Source organism: Mastigoproctus giganteus, chromosome 9 (assembly GCF_048544385.1).
Source record: "Mastigoproctus giganteus isolate SK-2022 chromosome 9, ASM4854438v1, whole genome shotgun sequence".
NCBI classification, from domain to species: Eukaryota; Metazoa; Arthropoda; class Arachnida; order Uropygi; family Thelyphonidae; genus Mastigoproctus; species Mastigoproctus giganteus.
This window is the reverse complement of record NC_143583.1, coordinates 119187901-119206864: the sequence shown is the minus strand read 5'-3', so window position 1 is coordinate 119206864 and position 18964 is coordinate 119187901. Positions and strand designations below refer to the sequence as shown.

General features: G+C 38.1%; 1 protein-coding gene across 1 annotated transcript in view; it reads left to right on the top strand.

Moving 5' to 3' along the window:
* Positions 1-18964, top strand: part of LOC150080678 (uncharacterized) — a 49747-nt gene that overhangs the window by 14210 nt on the left and 16573 nt on the right. Inside the window, exons 2-3 of the mRNA XM_090381348.1 lie at positions 10354-10415; positions 12094-12261. Coding sequence (XP_090237474.1) covers positions 10354-10415; positions 12094-12261 — 230 coding nt within the window. The remainder of the gene's footprint in view (positions 1-10353; positions 10416-12093; positions 12262-18964) is intronic.

Below are 18964 nucleotides of genomic sequence, written 5' to 3'. Positions count from 1 at the left end.
TAAGTGTCTTTGGTAATAAAGTTGTCCCTGGTCCGCCTCCTCGTGGACAAGGTTGGGAGTCAGGAGATCAGGTGTCCCCTGCCCCCTAGCTGCGAAGTCGCCAGGTGCCGGCACTCAACATAACACCATACATAACACACCTACGTACACAAACACTTTCCGGCCTTGACGTTTTGCCTTTTTAGATGCTACAGCGGTATATAGGGGAAACCCCTGGGGATCGCAATTAAAACAAACACACCTTGAGTGGAAGTACGGTCTGCACGGTAGCACAGTGGTATCGTCACCGTCCTCCCCACACCGTGTGGAAAGGCTCGGGTTCGAATCCCGTCGATGACGCGAGGAACTTTAATGGGCTTTATTTACTCCGTGGCTGAGTTTGTCGATCTCAGGCGCAGATAGCAAGGTTTTTGTTTCCCCCAGAAACTGGTTTTTTGTCCAGCAAAACAGGCAAATCGACCAGAGAACCCACTGGTAAGTTACAGATTTATGTAAGAAATTATGGGTGACCTTAACACAATAATTTGAATTTGAGTGGAAGTACGGTTATTATAACCGCCTTCTACCTCCAAGGGCATCGTTACAGCAAATGCGGCATATCATTGTAGTGCTTTACATACTTTCGCCCTCAGTTCGCTATGACACTATCGTCATAGCTAAGAGATCATTGGATCAGTCTGACGTCGTCCAGGTACGACGTCGGTATTGTGAGTGAACCTGATGTACAAGAATTTTAATGAACAGATCCACAAAAACAGTTTCCATATGAGAACACCACCACTACCAATTTGCACCGACGGCAGGATACATTCAGGATCCATTGTTTGCTGCAAATTCCTCCACACCCGCATGCATTAACAAGTGCTAAACAATATGAATTGGAATCCATCTGGCCGTATTCCGTTGTTTCTGGTGATCCGTCGCGCATTATTTCCGCCATTCCAAACCCTGTTGAAAATGGACTTGCCTATTCTGCTCGCACATAAGACGCTCAATGGTTTTCATACAGCTACACACAACAATTAGTTTTTCAGGAAAAGTAGTGCCTATTGAATGCAGCGTGAGGACATTATCAATAGCGGAGAGATATTGAAGATATTAGCCACTGCTCTTCTTGAATTGTTATTATGGAACTCTCTAACGTTCAGTACTGGGCTTAGTGTTGTTTTCTATATTCATTAATAATATGCTTTAATCAATATCTTTAATAAATATACAGTAGGAAACAATAAAAGTTGACAGGATGGCTAATCACGGTATGCTACTTCAACAAAGTTTAGAAAAATTAAGAAATGGGCTCAGAGGTGGCAATTGAAGTTTAACGTTGACAAATGCAAGGTACTGCATTGGGTAGTATGGCATACCAACTGTGTGGTACCACAGAGAAGAGTAGATAATGAAAATGACATGCTGTCAGACATGAAGCTCAGAGCAGCTCAGAGTAGCTCAGAGTTTTGCAGTACCTGTGTGCCGTACTCAAGATGTAGCCTAATAATTACATTATACAATGGAATAATCACTCCTGATTACTGCTGGCAAAATTCCTGTATATATCATACAGATCTGGTAGCTTCAAATTAGGAAGGATGTGGATATGGTGCACAGAAGAGCAACGAGTTTAGTGAAAAGAACAAAAGGATGCTCTTAGTAGTAAATGTTTGATTATCTGCGTGGGTAGCACAGTGGTATCGTCACCATCCTTCCTACACGGGGTGGAAAAGGCCCGGGTTCGAATCCCGTCGATGACGCGGGGAACTTTAATGGGCTTTTTTCACTCCGTGGCTGAGTTAGTCGGTCTTAGGCGTAGGCAGCAAGGTCCCCCCCCCTCCAGAAACTAGGGTTTTTCTTCCAGCAAGACAGTCAAATCGACCATAGAACACACGCAATTAACAGACACACAACACTGCAGATGAATTTAATTATTCGGGTGGCCTAAAAATAAGTTTTTTTGAGATGTTTGATTGAGGTGTTTAAGGTTTTGAATGATTTGAGTAAGCTCAAGAGGAAGAATGCCATCATTGTTGATGGAATTCTTCCTCTTGCCCAGAACACACACACACACCCACACGAGTGGGCATAAATTATTCAAACTGAGGAATGATGGTTGCAGAATAGTTTTTTAGATTTTTTCGTTGCTCAAAAATTTACCCTCAGCTAGCGGGTAATTTTTTTTTTGGAACAGACTTTCATTTAGTGTCGTGGGAGTGGATATAGTCTGAATAAATTTAAGGAAGAATTAGACAATGTATTAGATGGGATGGACAGGCGATGCCTTTTTTTTTTTTTTGCTGATTCTGTTATAGGCTTTCTTTTTTCATAATTTTCCACTAGTGATACTAATTATCATGAACTGCTTACGTATTTTGCCTGGTGAAAATTGATTCCTACCCTCTAATGTTGAAGACGGTGAAAACTGATTCCTGCCCTCCAAAAAAAGTCTTTGTTTTCCTTCCACCACATAGCAGTGAAAGGAAGCGAAAGGTTTTTGCTGCACCAAAAGGCTTTGATTTATTTTTATTATTTTTTTTTATGATTATCTACTGACTTTTGTTCGTAGATGGCGAGTCAGACATCTTCGATCTCAGTTTTGGAGTAGCTTTTAGTCGAATATCTTTGCTGAATGAAGGTCTAGTCCAGTGTTTCTCAACCTGTGTGCCGCGGAAAATGCAAATTAATAAAAAATTAATAAAGTGTTATTATAAAAATTAATTCAAGCAAAAAATTCGTTTATTTACGCTGCGCCGATCCGAGCGCCTTCCGGCGGTCAATGTGACGTCATGTTTTTATTCCTATTACTCGATCTGTTCACCTGCTGCACAAATAACAAGTGTGTTTTTAAATATACTCAACAGAAATAACTTCCCGTTTGTGAATATATGAGTACTGTATAGTAGTGATTGTAGAATGCCACGAAATTTTAGCGTCTTTAAAAGTGTACCTCAGGACCGAAAAGGTTGAGAAACGCTGTCTAGTGAGTCTACGTTAATTTTTAATCCAAGGTCAACTCTTTATCTGTACTGATGCTCCCACTGCACAGGCACCTGTGGTCACCCTTCTTGTAAAGTCTACTTGTATTGCCTAGTTTTTAAGGATTCCACCAAAGTATTGCAGCATTTCTTATGTCTATAACGCCACACGTCGAAATGAGGGAGGTTTTTCATTTGTGTGCGACTGGAAGTCTCCTGATATATGAATTTCAGTTTCTCTGATAAATTAGTAGGGCATCATATTTCCTGCTTTCACAGGTAATTGAATTATTGAGCTAAATTTTCAAATATTTTGCCTGCTGTCTTCAGTGTACAATCCCTTAGGGCCTACTTTCCATAAATTTTAATATCTTCTCTCTCTCCTCATTTCTACTTGAAAGACTCCGTTGGGGGAAATTCATGGAGATAGACACTGTGTGCATTCGAATCGATGCTTTCTTTTTTTAAATCAGTTTATATTAAATTTCTACGACAGTTGAATTGTGACACAAGAAACCAAGGAGGAAATTGTAGAGTTAGTTAGCATTTGATAATTTAAAGGGCGTAAAAAAATAAAAATGTGATGTCTACAAAATGCACTTCATTCACTGTCTAATCACGATTTTTTATTTAGTTTGTTTTTTCGACGTTAGTAATTATGACTTCAGATACAAAGTAACTCTTTCTATTCGAAAGAACTCAACGGTTAAAACAAAGATCAATTAAGAAGTCGGTTCTAGCATTTTCTTGTCATTAATTCCACAGATTCACGGTGGATTTGGATTTCAACGTCAAATCTCATTAATTACTTTCCTGATTTAGTTAAGTTTATTTCAAATTTTTATGTACCTACTCTGATGTGTTTTTTATAATAGAAAATTAGAATAATTCTATAACAAGCGTGCTTTGTTTAAGATTTTGATATACTTTATCAAAAATTGTGACGGTCGAACTGGAGAACTTATTTATTAAAGTAGTTCGTATGGTATTTAAAAGTTGGCAGTCCCTGGGCTCCAGTTTGATAAAAGAAGCAATGGGAAATGAGTAGTGGTGATTTCAGGCTCAAACGATTTGCAATTACGTTTTCCTGCAGTTGGTTAACTATTCAAGTTTGATTGAGTGGTGTGTTTAGCTAATGTCAAGGTTTTGGCGTGGTGAATTCATTGGTATCTACTACAGAGGCGACTCACTCCACATAATTAAGAAGGGCATTTTTGGCAAACTTTTTGTCATACTGCTAGGAAATGTATATGGGAATATATCCACTGGCGAATTACAATTGCTAATACGTTAAAAGATCCAATTATTACTAATAAATAAAAATAATAACTGAACAGATTCTTCCTACCAGCAACGCTATCGCTGCTAAATAGGATTCAATCAGATCCTGATCTGTCTGATGTAACAGCTCTTACTAGAGAAGTTGAATTTAAATGATTTCCCCATTCTAGGTGTTACTAATTTCTAAAATTTTGGTTGTAAATTGTTCAAACTATCGATCTGCTTTAAGTCAAATTCCAATTAATATCAAATTAATACAGAACATAGTTTGAACTCCTCTGGCTATCTCGGGACTGTATTGGTGTGTAATTTTAATTTTTTTTTTCTTCTTTTTAACCTGTAATCTAGCCGACTTTTCAATTGAGGAAGAACTGATTATAAGCAGTGAAAAAAGCAAAAATGAATTCTCCCCTACAGTGCGATTAACACGTTCACGTTAAAAATCTAGGCATATTAATAAAAGTAACATTTCTTACTCCTATCTCCCCCCCCCCCCAAATAGGTTGTTATGGCACAGCCTTTGACCAATAGAAAAAACGGATAACTAGAACATAAAATATAAAGCAAGTAGCCAAAGCGGTTTTCAGAGAAAGTGAAGAGGATGCAATTTGGATTTGGTGAAATGACTGTGGCTTTTTGCATCTTTACACAAACAAGCCTTAATCAGTTGCATAACAATAATTGAGTAGAAGTACTTTGTAGCTCGTAGTTATTTTCATTTAAATCTGGATTCCCTTTTATTTAACTCCCTGAAAAACGCAGGCTGCATTTCTACCCAAGCTCTGTTTTAAGCTAGAGTCAATGAGACATGCGGAGTAGCTGTATCATTTTTGTGCAATACTTGACCAATTTTTCGAACCCATTTTCTACCAAGTGCATCCGTACTGATCAATTTTTATAATTCCGTGCTAGTGCAAATAGTCTCCCTTCTGACCTTCACACTGGTTGCGGCATATTCGGAGTAGGAAGTATATCAGGGAATGCGATTATGAAGGCGCTTGATTAGGAAGCGTCTCTTTATTAGGAAATGACATGGTCTGGTCGATTTTCAGTCTGAGGTTGTTGCTTTTCCCAGTCACTGTGCCATCTGCTAAAAACTAAGTACAAATTAAGCAATGGTAATTGACTATACATGTAAGCTAAGCATGCCTTAAAATCTTACGCCACTTGAACATGATGAAGTACATCTTGGTCTGGTCGATTTTCAGTCTGAGGTTGTTGCTTTTCCCAGTCACTGTGCCATCTGCTAAAAACTAAGTACAAATTAAGCAATGGTAATTGACTATACATGTAAGCTAAGCATGCCTTAAAATCTTACGCCACTTGAACATGATGAAGTACATCTGCTGTCATATTGCCTACCATACGAAGCTCTGTTTGGGCATACTTTTTGAGCTTCGGAAATAAATTTAAAATTAATTATAGTGACTGATTTTCTAATAGAGCAAGCTGGCGTTTTTCAATCTTATTTTACTTCGTATGAAAAATGATTTCGTTCTCATACAATATTTCAAGTTCATTTTCGGTAGAATCTTAAACTCTACAACTCGATGTGGACACAGGTTGGAGAATAATATTCAGCAATCCACGATACCACATTGATTAGCAAGCCCCCCGCTTGAGAAAGAGGAAAGAAATATAAATATTTTTGTTGAATCGGACCAACAACTCTGCTATAGTTTTTCGTACAACCAACAAAGTTCTTTTTGCCTTGAGAGGCAAATCAACCATTTATGAGGTCGATTTGCCCAAGAGGCGCATACCATTAGCTACTTCAGAATTTATTCAATACAACCAAACTCTAATCACTGAATTTAAAATTAAAGAGAGAAAATAAAACGTTTTTAAAAAAAAACATAAATACAGTAGTTGCATTTTATTTTCGACAATCTCTCCCTAACTTTATTTGAAACATTGCCCTGACTTAAAAAAAAAAAAAAAGCGATTAGTTGTCATACGTGTATTGAATAAGGCCTCCATCTCTCCTGTTCCCCATAATATCGTTCTCGATTGCTAAATCAACTTTACATGCTGTTATTAGCAGGCTTAAAAGATTTAGCCAAAGCTTCTTTTCTTATTTTCAGGAATTTTAGTAAACATTTTATTCTAGGAAATAAGAGAAAAAAAAGTTTCTTTATTAGTTTTGTTTTTATTTATTCTGAATTCATCTTCATGATTAAGATCAATAAATATAAGGGCAGAAAAACAAGCAGAAGCAATATCACGTTGCAGAACTGGAATTATTTATAATTCAGCCTTGGAATCTTTTTAAAAAGCTAGTTTCCAAGGTAAAAACATGGCAGATTGCGCAATTTTAGTAAAAAAAAAAAAACTCATATATATATATTTTTTATTTTATTTTTTTTTTTTTTTGTCTTGGTTGATCCGATCTTCTGTGAATTTTAAAAACCTGTGTTGTGTAAGCTGTTGATGCTAAAAATAGCAAGAACTTCCTCGCAATAAAAATTTTGCAAGTACATTCCCAGCCTAATGGAATTCAAGTAAATTCCCAATAAAATTTTCAGGGAATTTCCATAATGGAACTTTTAAACGCAGCAGCTTTCTCGCTCTGGAAAAGTGCAAGGCATACTAATTCTTACTACCATTTTCTGTAGCTGGTATCTCCATAGTTTGCTTTTAACCTCCATCTGCTAGTACAGCGTCTGACAATCGTCACTTTTTAAAAATATTTTATATTATTTTTCATGTATTTTCCCACACTAATATTTATACTGTATTTTCTGTTTTCATTTCGACACATTAATATTTTGTTAGGCGTTTAACAGACCATGTGAACAAAGCGCCTACTTGTCTTCTAGGTAACTCACATTCCCACGTGGTGTCTGTGAGACGCCTGAGATGTGTTTAATTTTGCAGTAATGCTTTGATTTCGCCGGCTAAACGCGAACAGCCGACAAAAACACAAACGTTCCCGTTGCGTCTGCTAGACACCACGACTTCTGGCAGTCGCGAAATACGATAAAAACTTTATTGGTTTCTCTCGTTTATTTTCATTCGATATTTTTAATTGGGTTCAAATAATCATTAATAAATCACCGTTCTGAATTCAGTAAAAAAATCTCAATTTTTTTTTATAATAAAAAAAAAAAAAAAAAATGGGTGCGAGTATTGTATAGACGCCACGCAAGTGTCCTAGTGACAATTGAGGGGTGCGAGAGTGAGGATTAAAATAAAAATCAAACTCTGATTGTTCCAGTTGTATACTTTTTGAATTTCATATCTCGCCACAAAATTTGCACTCCATGCTTTTCGTAGATGAGCTAATTGTAAAGCTGACGATATTTATAACCATTAACAATTAAAGTACATGTTAATATTGAATTAAAAGAAATGAAATTGAAAAAAATCAGCTGTGCCAGGTGCTGCCCTTACTCGAATATCCTCTTGAAGTTTGTTATTTGGTTTTTAGGAGCATTAGCAACTAAGGCCATATCTCCAGGGATATGCGGTGGTCATTTCCTGATTTTTCCGCATCCTCCTTATTTGGTGGACACGGGCTCGAACCCCAGTCTAATCAAGAAGCGTGTGCTATGCATTGCTGCTCCTGCCCACCTGGCTACGCAGACGCCCCTCTTGAAGTTGTAACTGGGATAATAGTGTGACGTTCCGCGCTAATTTATATCTTTTTTGAGCAGTTTGGAACCAACTCATCTAACAACCTTGTGTTATATTTTACATGTCTCTATGTAAGATATTGTTTAGTACCTTTTATCCCTGTATTAAATTTTCTGTTTATACACCGACACGACAACCAAGTCAGTAGAGTTTACAATAAATCGTCAATACAAATATTTATCGTATTTAGTAGTCACGAGCTCGAACCCCAGTCCACTCAAGGAACGCGTGCTATGCACTCTCGCCCCTGACCACTCGGCTACGACTGAGATAACGATTTAAAAGAAAAGTGTGTTTTGCATAGACTTCTGTTACAAATTTGGAAAAAACAGCTTAAAAAACCCGCGAAATGCAACTATACTCCATTCCCACCCTCTTTCCCATTTCTAGAACAACTCTACTAGGTCCTTAAAGCAGTTATTTTTGTTTTGTGGTCGAGAACTGCTGTTGCTTATTTCAAGAATGGAAAAAAACAAGCAAAGGTAAGGTGGAAATAGAAAAGCAAGTGAGTTTGCACACTCAAGGTAATGAAAGACATTCTGCGGTGTTTCAAACGGATTAAGGCGAAATGTTGTCAGATGAAATACAATTAGCCAGCTCAGCTCTAAGGTCGGCATCCCAACTTCCAGATTGCAACTAGTCACTGTGACAATTGTATACATGTCTTTAATTCAGGAAGCTCGCTACAATTTAGAATTTACATCATGAGAATGCACTGTGTTAGGTGACCCGGTAAAAAAAAAAAAGCTGCAACGGCCGAAAGAGTGGACTTAGATCGTGAACTGGTTAAATCTCATTTTAAATTATTCGAAATGGTAGAGTTCGCGTAGGGAGAAAACCACATGAGGCAGTGCCCGTCCACATACAGGCTACTAGTGGTGAAATAAGGGCGTGAGGTACTTCGTGACATACCCTTATTATACTGATGCCACTGGCCAACAGCATGGACAGTTTACTAGAGCATCACTGCAGATCAAGTGCCTCCAGCAATGTTCAGACCTCCTAAAGGAGGTAGTTATTTCTGTGATAATGCGACTAATCATGCCAAATGTGTATGGCTTGAAGACCACAACAGGGCTCCGTCCAGCGCAGTCTTCCGGAGATTTAAATCCAATACAGCATTTGTAGAGTCCTGAATTAGAGCCGCGTGATTTAGGACGTGGAGGGGGGAGAAATGACTACTTGTATATATTAAGGTATTCTAGATATGTTACCATTTTCGCTAAATTAAAAAAATATATATTTGTTACTTTCTAATAAAATGATATCGATGAGATCTTTCCCTCCTGAAAGGAGGGAAAGAGATGAAGAGCCCACACTGAAGCTCAAATTGCAACCATTGTACAGCTTCACACGTGTTTTTCTGAGCATCATATGCGTATTCAATAACCTGTTTGCCCATTACTGGATGAAAAATCAAATTTTGAGCTGGGAGAACATGTGGCCCTTTGCTCGAGACAGAATCGTTTACGGAGTAAAAATAGCCCGCAAAGGATCCGTCTTTAACGGGGAGAGGTTTACCCCAACTTCTACTGGCAACTTCGAAGATGCAAATAGTCAGTGTCCTACAACTGCTTCCTTTTAATGTAGCGATAAAAACATTAATACGAATTAGAATTATGAAAGCAAACTTGTAGGAGAGGAAAAAAAAATCGAGGTAAAGTGCTTTTGTTTTTATTGGTTATTTAAATAAAATATTTTATGTAATATGTATTGGTAGTGGCAAATGATAACAAGAAAGCAACCTTATACAGCATCGACTAAAAAAACCTTCCCACATCACCTATCAATCTCCTCTAATAATTTATCTACTCCTTCCTTAATAATAATAAAAAATTCAGTTATGTTTTGTTTCAACCTACCAAAATTCATTCCGTTTAGAATGAATTCCAAAAATGCTAAATCCTACATCGATTACAGATTGCTTCTGATACTTAAGAATCCCATAAAAACTCAATGGAAATACTTATCAGAGCATTAATTCAGAGGAAAAGTGCCCGAATTACTGCCTCTAATTGTCCAAATACAGTGGTACATAAGTAAAAAAAGGTTAGGTTACTTTGTACGACTTCGGGAGGGATTCAAGCGAGGGGAGAACATACTAAACGTATAATATAATATAATACTGTATACTAAAAAATAACCCGATTAATAAGCAAAAAAGGAATAAACACACTGCAAGCTGAAGTTGCAAAACTGCATTCGTTCTAACAGAAATTTGCAGTGATTAGCAGCCAATCATTGCGAAGCAATGGCTGAGCTACACATGCTCATCGCTTGTTGCACAGATCAATGGGGGGGGGGGGCTAAGTGCCATAAACTGAACTTAACCCAAATGAAACAATAAGTTCTAATAATAAAACACAACAAATTTTGTGTAATTATATAAGTGTACACAATATAGTGTTTTCAGTCTTTTTCTTTCCCTTTACTTTCCATATTTCTTAAGATTATCTTTTTATTTTTATAGCAAATGAAGAAGATACCTGGGACCGCAGTCTGAAATGCGTTGATTTGCATCTCGAAGCAAAGGTAAGATGAAAATAAAGTAAGGAATTTTAAACAAAATAGAGAAAGCTAAACTTTAGTGAGAGATATTGGGAATTCTCAGATCATACAGAGTTAATAAAATTAAAACTGAAGTTTTATTTAATATCTAATGAAACTCATTCAATAACGGAAGGGGTAGGGCGCTTTTAGAATTCTTTCAGTATTTTCCTAATCTAAATAACCTTAATTAAATACCTTAAGTTATTTCTTAATTACTAATTAAGTACGAAACTGAAATGACTTTAATTATATCATGTTTCAGAATGCCAAGAACAAACATTCTTCAACATTCTTATTAAAATGCTGTGAAATATTCGGGAAGGATTACACATCGCTTAAGTATAATGATTGGCAAACATAATTCGTGGAAAATTAGACGCATGGACTTTATAACTGTACTTTTACTCGGTATGCTAATAAAGTTCAAGAGTGCAACAACGTAAACTAATGTAACTTTAAAATTTATATACAGCAGACTCTCGATTTACCGGGATCGGATTAACCGGGACACTTCAAGACTCCAAATTAAAAAAAAGAAAAAAATGACCAGAAATAATAAAATTCTAGTAATAACTAGAAAAATGATGAGTAAACGCAAAAGAGTTGCCCTTTCAGTTAAACAAAGACTTTAAATTATTCAAAAGTTTGAAAACGGTGCATCCGTTAAATCTCTAATGAACCATGATAACGTTGATTACCAAACAATACACATCCTTGTAAAAAATAAAGGGAAGCTATTCGATTTAAAATCGACATTGCAAAAAATAAAGGGAAGCATCGTATTGCACACACGAGTAGTACGTGGTAAGTTTTTTTATCTATCGCCATATTTTTTACGTAGGTTGCTGAACATTTTTGAATACAGTAAGTCCCCGACTTACGCAACTACGGATTTACATAAATCTTTAATAAACTTTAATATAATTTAGACTCTAAAGTTCAAAGTTTCTTGTCTGCAATTCAAACTTGACGCCAACCATTGCTGGAACACAGCTAATGAGGAAACACTTTTGAAGATAAACGTATTTATTATTCTCCTCGCGTTGCTGAGATAATTATGAATTCTTATTTATCAAAATAACAGCGTTGCGCTGTAAAAGCTCCAACAACAACAATCAAAATAACAGAGAATAAATGAAGGTTATCTCTTGTCTCATCTAAACAGGTGTCGAGTATACTGACAACACAGAATGGGGATTTTATATTTCACAAAACAGAGAAACCCAGTTGTTAAAACTTCTTGCGAGCACTGTCGACTCCTAGATGTAGTGGGTTTTTTTTAGGAGCATTAGCGACTAAGGCCTGAGTTTCCGGAAGGGAAAAAACCACGCTACCCGCGCCTGAGACCGACTAACTTAGCCACATTGTGAAAAAGACCCATAAAAATCCTCTCCCCCGTCATCAACTCGACTTTTAACTCTGATTTTTTCCACCCGGTGTGGGGAGGACGGCGATCCTACCAACTGTGCTATCCACGATGGCGACTCTAGAGGGGTCAGAGTATATTTTTTTCGTGTTAGTAGTAGTTCTACAGAAAGAGTGAATCCACGAACAGCTCAAGAAAATCACCTGTAAGTTGTTTGTACATTTTTGTGTGATAAATCCATAGTTATACATTCACTGTAAGAATACTGGTGGTATTTTTTTTTTATCTGTACAGGTGTCTGCAGCTCTCCAACACTGTATATGGGATGTTACCAAACCACCGAAGTTAGAAGAAAGTATTCGCTTCTCTGTAAATCGGGCTGTGACTCAGATGTGTAAGCAACTGACCATGGTAAAGAAGTGGGCTGCAAGACATAACCAGCCGCCGGAGAGACTGACTACTGTAAGTATCCTTGTGTAATTCCTCTTATTTTGTTACAAAATTTGAGCGATATAATACCTAAACAAAATTAAATTCCTAAATTGTATTGACACGTGCCAAAATAAAAAATTTGTAATATTCTGTTGCTCTTTTCATAGATGAACACGAAGTGACTAAAATCTAATATAGTAGTTGTCATAGCAGCACATATTTTCAAATAGAAAAATGTTTCTCATTTTGGTTAGAAATTATCCTAAATTTATCTGGCGTGCTATTAAAAGGCACGATGATACCTAAAGAATCGATCACCGCAAATTCAACTGAGATTAAGGTTGCTAGTGTAGCACTACGCGAAACGCGGATACAGATTATTATTTTCCAGTTGAAGAATAGTTCAGTTATCTCAGAATGACCAGAATTATGGCCTCATATCTGCATTTCTCCAAATGCAGATATGCTCATCAGCATAATAGAGTTGGAAATGGGATTCATCAGACCAGGTGACAGATTTCCACATGTCGGTGGTTCAGTGTTGGTGCTGACGCAGTTTCTTGTGACTCGCGGTAATCCTGAGTATGCGTGACTGCCATAGCCTGTATGAGCTGATATCTGGCATCATAGTCCATATGGATATGGTCTTGATATGGACCATAGTCCATATGGTCTTGTTATTCGTACATTGTAGTAAGTGGTGAGCTGGACCGTTGCTGCTGAGTTATGAGATGAGACTCGCAATGTTCACGCTGGGCCTCTAACACACTTGGCTCTCATGTTTGACCTTTGGTTGGTTGGTTATTTGTGGTTGAACCAGTCTTGGAATACTCGTGGCACCTGCGCATCTTATCCCAACAATCATCCCATGTTAAGTTGGAAAGGTCTGTATACCAACCCATTCTACCTTGCATACACTCAAAAATGTTATTGTAGTTCACATACATGTGAACTACAATCTTATATTAGACATTCTAGATTCTGAGCGTTCACCAGCATTACAGACCGGTCCATTCCTATACAGGGGGTATTGTTAATAAAAAAAAACAGTGTGTGACGAAAGTACAGGCTTTCCAGACGATTTATTTATTTTATTTTTCTTTTTCTGACCATTTTCGTTTCTGACCTTCGAACATGGGATGATTGTTTTCAGATAATCACAAAGTGCACAGCCCATTGTTAGCTACAGCTGCGGTTATGTTGGCTGCAATGAATCATTTACAACAAAGTTGTAAATTCTCCTTGCCTTGGCCATCCAGAATATAAATGGACATTTGTTTATTTATATATTTTTTCTTCCTCGTCTTGTAGTCACTGCCTTGGTAAGAGAACCAGATGTTTCGCTACCAGTTTCACTGCTTCAAGCTTTAACATCCTTCTCTACATTACGTAATTATGAAGATTGGACTAGTGAAACTGGTAGTGATGCATCAGGTCCAATTTCGAAAACGCCAAAACGGTGGCAAATTCGAAGCAGAAGAGGACGTTTAATGATACTTTCTTCATTTAATTCCTATTCACATGCAGTCTCTTCATTAGATAGAGAAGATCATATAGCTGAAGCAGAAGAGACAAAGTCCTGTATCTGGTTGTGATTGATTTGGTCATTTTAATTGCAAAGTTTCCTTCACATTGTACAACAGCAATCTGTCCAGTTTACCATTTATTTATTTATTAATTAAATTAATAATGCAACTTTTAGGAAATGTTTTAAACTTATATGCCACTTCTATCAAGGAAATTACTGAACTAGCGTGACCATCATTTGAATCAATCAAAAATAAGAGTGCCATCTGTGATATGCTTGCTCCTGAGTTGGCGAATGTTGTGCGCTGCATCTGTATGGTTCTTTATTCAATTACTCCAACTTGAGTAAAACTAGGTCTGTATACAGGAGGGTAGAGAAAGTTTCAAAAGGAAAAAAACAAATGCATAAAGCTTTTTGTCGCAAGTCATCTGACAGGTCCTGTGCAAGTACTGCCTTATTAACCTCGAGTATACCTATCAGTGGCGTATCCAGGTATCATCGTAAGGGGAAGCATAGCGACCAGGCTTTTGAGTTTTTTTAGAACGTCTCCTGTGTTCTTTCTTTAATTTCAAATTTTTGGTTAAGGGGGAATATGCCCCCTCTGTCCATCCCCTGAATACGCCCCTGATAGCTACCTGTTCTGTACTTCTGGGTGACTCAATCTTAAAAAGCCTGAAATCCTAAGACAGTGATTGTGAATTTGGGTTACTTAAAATAAACTTCAAACAAAACAAAAGTCTTGGTGGTGGACGACTCATCAACTTTGCTTATTGGAGGCTTGAAGTTGTGAAACCCACGTTTAGTCACTAGAGCAAAGTTTCTGGCATTCCCTCCCCATCTCCTTCAATCCATGCATGGTACTAAGTACTAAAGGTTTTGATACCTTTCATGTTTGAGGTTTTCATTAAAAAAAAAAAAAAAAAAACATAATCAGCATCGTCGTGATCCTGCACTTCTGTAAACGAAACTTTTTGGGCCTTGAGTGATAATTTTGAAATCCGCTGCATGCTCTGACGCTTCGGCCTACTAAAACACCCAACACTCGTCTCTAGTGGCAATACAGTTGAGGAAATTAAGATTGTCTTGAGAAGTCTGGAAGAAATCTCACGATCGCACTCTTCGTTGCTTCTAATCATCAGTGCGGCACAAATTTTGCACAGACTTTCCTTCTCCCTAAATCAAATCTTCAAAAAAGAATTTTACGAATCTGCTCCTTATCCATATCTAACTCATCAGCCATCGTTCTGAGGGTCAAACGACGATCTCTTGACACAATTAAACGAACTTTTGCAGTCGGTCCTCGTTTTGAGAGGTTGACGGACGCCCACTTGTGTCATCGCGAACACCCTCACATCAGTCTTTGGATCGCTTATACCATTCATACACACTGGCAGGAATTAACGTTTCATCACCATAAACAGTTAACATTTCATGCGTTTGTATTATACATTTTCCCAGTTGAACGCAAAATTTGATAATCGTTCGTTGCGGAATTACAGAATCATGAGGAAGATTAACGAAACTGGTCGACACTTGCAGCCTGTTTGTCTACCGGACAATCTCTATACCACCATCTGTTGGAGGAAGTGTGAATTACAATATACCAATTCCGTTTATTTTCAAACTCTTCGAACAGTACTGGAATAGCACAAGTCAGGGAATTTTTTTGCTGCGCCTCTGGAATGCTTTCAAATGAAAACACTTCATCTGTGTTAAAGGTTTAAAATCTTTCTTTACTAGTAGTCTACATATGATTAAAGTGGCCTGTGTGCTCTGGATTCATTATTATTGTGGATTATTGTGTGACACAGAGCGAAACGGAAGACAGAATAAATAATGACAGGTTTAATATTAATTGTAAAACACATATATTAAATACGTACAGTATAAAAGCTTTCGGTTATTATGGTAACCTTCATCAGTCAAACTGACAATTTAGAGAGTGGAACATGAGGGCGTGTACTGCCAGTCATGTATATGAAACTGCGTGATGCAATAGTTAATTGTTTGCTGTTGAAGTCTGTGGCTGTGACGTATGTGAACGTTGCCAACGTTTGTCATTCATCAAAATGGTTGCTTCAATAATAGGGTGGACACAACACCCACTGCTTCTGTTGACTGAGGTATTAGAGCATGCGATGTTCAACGACTCCAACCAGGCGCGTCGCCGGTAGTGGCGGGACCTATCTACAATCACGACATCGTGGCGGGTTGACCAGAAGTGTTCGGCAATGGCCGAGTGTTCTATGTCCGCTAAGCGGATGGCTCTTTCGTGTTCCGAAAACGTTTGCCGAGCCGTCTCCCAGTTTCCCCGATCTAGCAGCTAGTGCGGTCACAGCAAGAGATGCGGTAGACTAGACCACTTTGTAGTAAGATGGGAACCGGTGTTTTCACTTTAGAGATGAGGTATCGCAATGATGAAGTTTCACTTTAGAGATGAGGTACTTTATCCCATGTGATTTTTAGGACCGTAGAAACCTGTTGTGATATGTTTGGGTAGCATGGGATAAAGGCGCTCGCGGTTGAGTCCATTACCTTGAATGTTCCTGTTGGTCGCTACATGGTCATGTGTCTGTAGGTTACACCATACCCCAGGCAGAAAGTTGCGATCCCTCATCTCTAGAGCGAAAACACCGGTTCCCACCTTACTACAAAGTGGTCTAGTCTACCGCATCTCTTGCTGTGATTGCACTAGCTGCTACATCGGGGAAACTGGGAGATGGCTCGGCAAACGTTTTCGGAACACGAAAGAGCCATCCGCTTAGCGGACATAGAACACTCGGCCATTTCCCGAACACTTCTGGTCAACCCGCACCGCGATGTTCGTGATTGTAGATAGGTCCTGCCACTACCGGCGACGCGCCTAGTTGGAGTCTTGAACATCACATGCTCTAATACCTCAGTCAACAGAAGCAGTGGATGTCGTGTCCACTTTATGATTGAAGCAATCATTTTCATGAATGACAAACGTTGGCAACGTTCACATACGTCACAGCCACAGGCTTCAACAGCAAACAATTAACTATTGCATCACGCAGTTTCATATACATGACTGGCAGTACAAGCCCTTATGTTCCACACTCTTAACTTTGACTGTGAAGTTTGACTGGTGAAGGTTACCATAATAACCGAATTCTCAGTTTGACTGGTGAAGGTTACCATGATAACCGAAAGCTTTTATACTATATATATTTAATATATATGTGTTTTACAATTAGTATTAAACCTGTCATTATTTTTTCTGTCTTCCATTTCGCTCTGTGTCACACAATAATTAGTAGTCTACATATTATGTGTTTATCCCAGATATTTTCTCCTCTGCTCCTTCAAAGGAGAAAATATCCGGGTTAAATATATTTAATATAGTTAATATTTGATGTAAATCACTTTGCTATAAAACTGCTATTACACCGTCACCAAAAATCCAAACTGACAAACTTGTGAACTACTGAAGATGTCAATTCTCTCTACACTTGTTCGAACTAAAGTGGAGTTGGCTTTTGCAAAGTTGTTCCTTGTAGACCTTTTACAGACGGTTGTAAGCCTCATAACCAAACTAGGATCCATACAGGCCATCGGACCTTTCAGCATGAGATACCAGTCTTGCTTTTCTAGCTATGTGCTCGATTTCAACATGGCATTGAAATGGCTCTAGGAGTTCATATTAGTGTGGTGATGTAAGCAAGCTTATACAGCATCAGGCGAGAAGAAAAAAAAAAAAAAAACGCTGTCCGACCACGATTAGAAAAATTATCAGTCATTCTGGCTTTAAGAACTAAGCTGTTCCAATTTGGCCTAGAAGATCATCCATTTTGTGTTTGCTGTAGGTGTGAAACTTAGGATCATATTTTATATGATTGCCCGTTATACGATGAATTCCGGAGTCACTGATAAATCTGCAGTTGGAAGACAGTAGGGGCTCTGAGTCTGTTTGGCTGTCCTCTGAGAAACATTTCATGGTTTTTTCAAGAATATTTTATCAGTCTTTAGTAAGAGGGGATTGCTTCCAGTTGTTACCGATGCTATCTAATTTAACTGTACACTTTTGGGGGTGGGATCTTATTTATTTTATTTTATTTTATTATTATTTTTTGTGTGTGTGTTTGTTTGCTGGCTCCTGATCAGAGTGGACTGGGAGCAGGATTATTGAATCTGCCAGCTTTGTTTATCTCTGGTGGCTGCTTTTTTATTTTATTTATTTTTGTGCTTTCAGGCATGAGCACCCACCAATATTGCACTATCTCTGGTGGGTGCGTGGCTTTCAGTGCAATAAGCATAGACAGAATATTAGAACCAGGTTCGGCTCTACGTGCCAGGGACGAGCACCAAGTAGCCGACACCTATGTGGTGTCTGCTCCCTGGTGGCAGAGTGACCTCTTACTAACAACATAAACAACACATTATACTGCAGGCCTATTTGTAGTAGTACTATGTGGATACAAAATTATAGGTGGAGATAGACATGTGTCTGGGCGCCACCCTCCAACAGTTGCATATACAATGCAATACAATCATTCTGGCGTTTACAAACCCACATGTATCAAAACTGAAATGAATGTATTCCGTTTCCATGGCTGCAAAATGATTTTCAGGGCTCTTCTCATGGTGGGTCAGACAATACTTCCTTTGCTCATCTTTTCGAATAACTTTTATAATCCTTTAAATTTATTTAAACAACCCACTTCCATAACCCAATCCTGCAACCACCCTTTACCAATTTCAAATTTGTTCCCTTATGTGTGTGTCGTCCAAGCCATCGGCAGATGCCGATGGCATTTGGGATGCCATCGGCATCTGACTGCATGCAGATTATGTTTAGAATTGGAGATTATGACAGCCCCCAAATCATAACCTAATACTGATAGTATGAAGCAATCATTCGTCTGAGAAGTAGCCAATATTTCATTGATTGCTGCTCTGATCATGGTTGTTGCATGAACACTGAAGGATAGTGCGAAGGGCGGCCATTTTGAATGCCAATGCATGTGTTCTCTATATCTTTTGAACTCCTCTGCTGCGTGGTGCCAGGAGTTCACAAAATATAGATAATACAGAAATATCATAATATTTTGCAATTTCGGGGGCTTGAACTATGGTAACTGAAATGCTTGTATACATTTAACCTTCGTATTTGGTCACTCGACCACAGCGCACGTACTTCAATAACGGGAAAAAAAAATCATAGCTTTCCTTTATGGTATTTAT